The 3139-nt window shown below is 40.7% G+C and overlaps 1 protein-coding gene across 1 annotated transcript; it reads right to left on the reverse strand.

Moving 5' to 3' along the window:
• Positions 1-1101: 1101 nt before the first annotated feature.
• MC4R (melanocortin 4 receptor) lies at positions 1102-2100 on the reverse strand. The gene has a single exon (XM_058556582.1). It carries the CDS (start codon positions 2098-2100, stop codon positions 1102-1104), a length of 999 nt encoding a protein of 332 aa, XP_058412565.1.
• Between the last annotated feature and the right edge of the window lie 1039 nt (positions 2101-3139).

Genomic DNA, 3139 nt, shown 5'->3' on the forward strand with positions numbered 1-3139 from the left:
TAAGTGCCTTCTTTCCTGCTTATAATGTCCCAGCATCAGAGGTTCCCTTACTTTAGATATTTACAAATATTACCTAAAAATACTTGTGCTATAGATTTGGTTTTTAAAGTTAAAATCCATGATAATGAATACTTAAACTCCAGTTCAAAAAATAAGCAATAAATAAACAGCAATCACTTCCATGTGAAAAGTCAAAGAGCTGATTACTAATCGTATAGTTCTCTAGAGATTGGAAGCTGAATCTCTCAGGGCAGCATCACCGTTTCTGGACATTTCAGCAGACGCTGGGTCCCTGGTTAAAGGGGCAGAAAGACCTTATTTTCTATTCTTGTTAATGATGGTTGGAAATAGTTTGCTATCAGGAAGTTTAGCCTGACATGTTAACTTAGGTTTTCCAGAGCACTTGAATCCCCATAGCTGCTATTTTGTCCTCCCAAACTGAATTGCTTGCATGGAATATCAGACTGTTTGCTTGGGCAAATTAATGTCTGTCTTTGAGAAACACATACAGTTTTCTGACTCAAAATCTCACTTTTTTTTTCAGTAGCTCCTTTTCTCTCAATAGGAGCTTCATTTCTACTTCTATATAGGGAGAATGAACAAGTTTTATTAAATTACTTGAAATTTCAGCTTATTTTCTTAATGATTAAGCATCTATTCTTCAATATTTCCCCCTTAAATGCTAGAATCAAATCCTTTACTTTAATGTTGTATAGTGTAATGTAAGAAACCATTTATTAGAACATATTTAATGAGACTGTGATTTCCGTGTTCCTAAAACAAGCAAAGTGTCAAATCTTTATGAATAACAAGAAAGAGACATTGTTAAGCTTTTAATAAGGACCTTTATCTTTTTTGTAAATGCATAGTGCCTACAACCTGTAATATGGATTAACATTTTACAGCCAAAACGTAGCATGACATTAAAAATACACAGACTGGGCATTTTTCATATGAAAAATCATAAACTTAAATTTATACAATAGATGTTTTCAACCAGTGCCCTACACAGAAGAAAAAACTTGCTGAAGCACACTGTTCAGGTTGTATAGGAATGAAAGAGTCTCTTATGCATGTTTTTAGCATCTCCTCTGTCCCCATTTAGTATCTGCTGGACAAATCACAAAGGCCTCCTAGAGGGTAGCAACAGATGATCTCTTTGAAGGTTTTCCTGAGTTCTTGGCTCCGGAGTGCGTATATCAGAGGATCAATGATGGAGTTACACATGATCAGTATGAGATACAAGTTAAAGTGAGACATGAAGCACACACAGTATGGATTCTGGGGACAAGAGATGTAGAATATTAAGTGGAGGAAGAATGGGGCCCAGCAGACCACAAAGACTCCAATCAATATGGTCAAGGTTATCGCCCCCTTCATGTTGGCACCTTGGCGGATAGTGCCTGTGCCTGGGAGGACAGCGATCCTCTTAATGTGAAGTCTGGCCATGAGGAACATGTGGACATAGAGAGAAGCCATGAGAGCCAGCATGGTGAAGAACATGGTGATGAGGCAGATGATAACAGCACTGCTATCTGAGTAAATGATGAACAAAATGCCCGAAACCGTGCAAGCCGCCCAGATACAACTTATGATGATCCCAACCCGCTTAACAGTCATAATGTTATGGTACTGGAGAGCATAAAATATAGTAAAATACCTGTCCACTGCAATTGAAAGCAGGCTGCAAATTGATGCAAGCAAGGAGCTACAGATCACTGAGTCAATGACATTATCAATATTCACTGTGAAACTCTGTGCGTCCGTATCTGTACTGTTTAACAGGGTGATGACAATGGTTTCTGATCCGTTTGAAACGCTCACCAACATATCAGCCACAGCCAGGCTACAGATGAAAAAGTACATGGGCGAATGCAGATTCTTGTTCTTGGCTATTGCCACAATCACCAGAATATTCTCCAACAAACTGATGACACCCAGAGTCACAAACACCTCAGGAGAGACAAAAAGTTGCTCGTAGCACCCTCCGTCAGAGTAGCCTTTTCCAAGGGACTCACTGGCATTGCTGTGCAGTCCATAGGTGCTGCGGTTCCAGAAGTGGAGAGAAGTGTGCATTCCATGGCGATGAGTAGAGTTCATCCTGCGCCAAATGGATTCAAATCCCCTCTGAATTGATTCAACCTCCTGGGTCAGGTAGCCACAGTGATTTTCTCCACGTCTTTATCTGGCTGAAAGTTATGAGGCTAAGATTGGCATGCCTGTGGTGAGTAAATGTCACATGCTGAGAAGCTTGAAATGGAGTTCTTAGTCTCTTTCAGGTATTGCTCTGATCACCGCCACTTTCAAATCTTAGGCTTCAAAATGCTCATTCTCAGTCGAAAGAGTCTGCTGTTTGCTTTTTCGTTCTCACTTCTACTTTAACTTTAGTCTTATGCATTCAGGTCTTTTCAAAGTAATTTTCCTAGGAGCTGCTGTGCCATGGGAGACGAATCTGTGTGCACATGCTCCCTTCAGCTGCCGCTCAGAGGTATTAGTTCCCAACCTGAAGCGTTGCTTTGAGTGTTAGTAGCTGCTGCCGATTTTATGGTGTGTGGAGGGAAAAAAAATGCTCAGAGTGGCTCCTCCTCTGCTTCCTTCCGACCAATCCCAGTGCCGTGGAAGTCTGTGAGACAACGGTGATGTTCCAGAGACACAAACTGCAGGGCAACACTGATTCACATGCAGAAGCTTGGGGGATCGGGAAGCGAGCAGAATGAGAGAGACTGACTGTGCCTTTTCAAGTTTTCCAGGAAGACAATTTGGTCCATAGAGGACATTCTTTGATATCACAATGAGCCATCTTGAGGCACCCAGGCTTATTCCTACTTAAAAGAGCTGTGTGTGTGTGTGTGTGTGTGTGTGTGTCCCTGAAACAGATACACTACCTTTTCGGCTAGGATGTTGAATTTATTTACTCTCTCAGTTTCTTTGATTAAGAATCCAGGCAGTAATGCTTCAATTTAAAATACCTGAAACACAGAGAGAATATTTGATAATACAGGTAGACTATGCTACGGATGGAAGAACTATGTAGGTAGCTACAATTTACCAAAGGGTTCAAGAAGGGGTTCATTTCTTAGGTACTGATATCTGATATTTCTCCATTGTGGTTTCTGTTATTATAGCTGGAAAAGTTTTA

Source organism: Diceros bicornis, chromosome 16 (assembly GCF_020826845.1).
Source record: "Diceros bicornis minor isolate mBicDic1 chromosome 16, mDicBic1.mat.cur, whole genome shotgun sequence".
Taxonomy (NCBI): domain Eukaryota; kingdom Metazoa; phylum Chordata; class Mammalia; order Perissodactyla; family Rhinocerotidae; genus Diceros; species Diceros bicornis.

Bases quoted from the DNA above. Each gene is read 5' to 3' on its own strand.
- MC4R (XM_058556582.1), bottom strand. From the start codon at position 2,100: ATGAACTCTACTCATCGCCATGGAATGCACACTTCTCTCCACTTCTGG.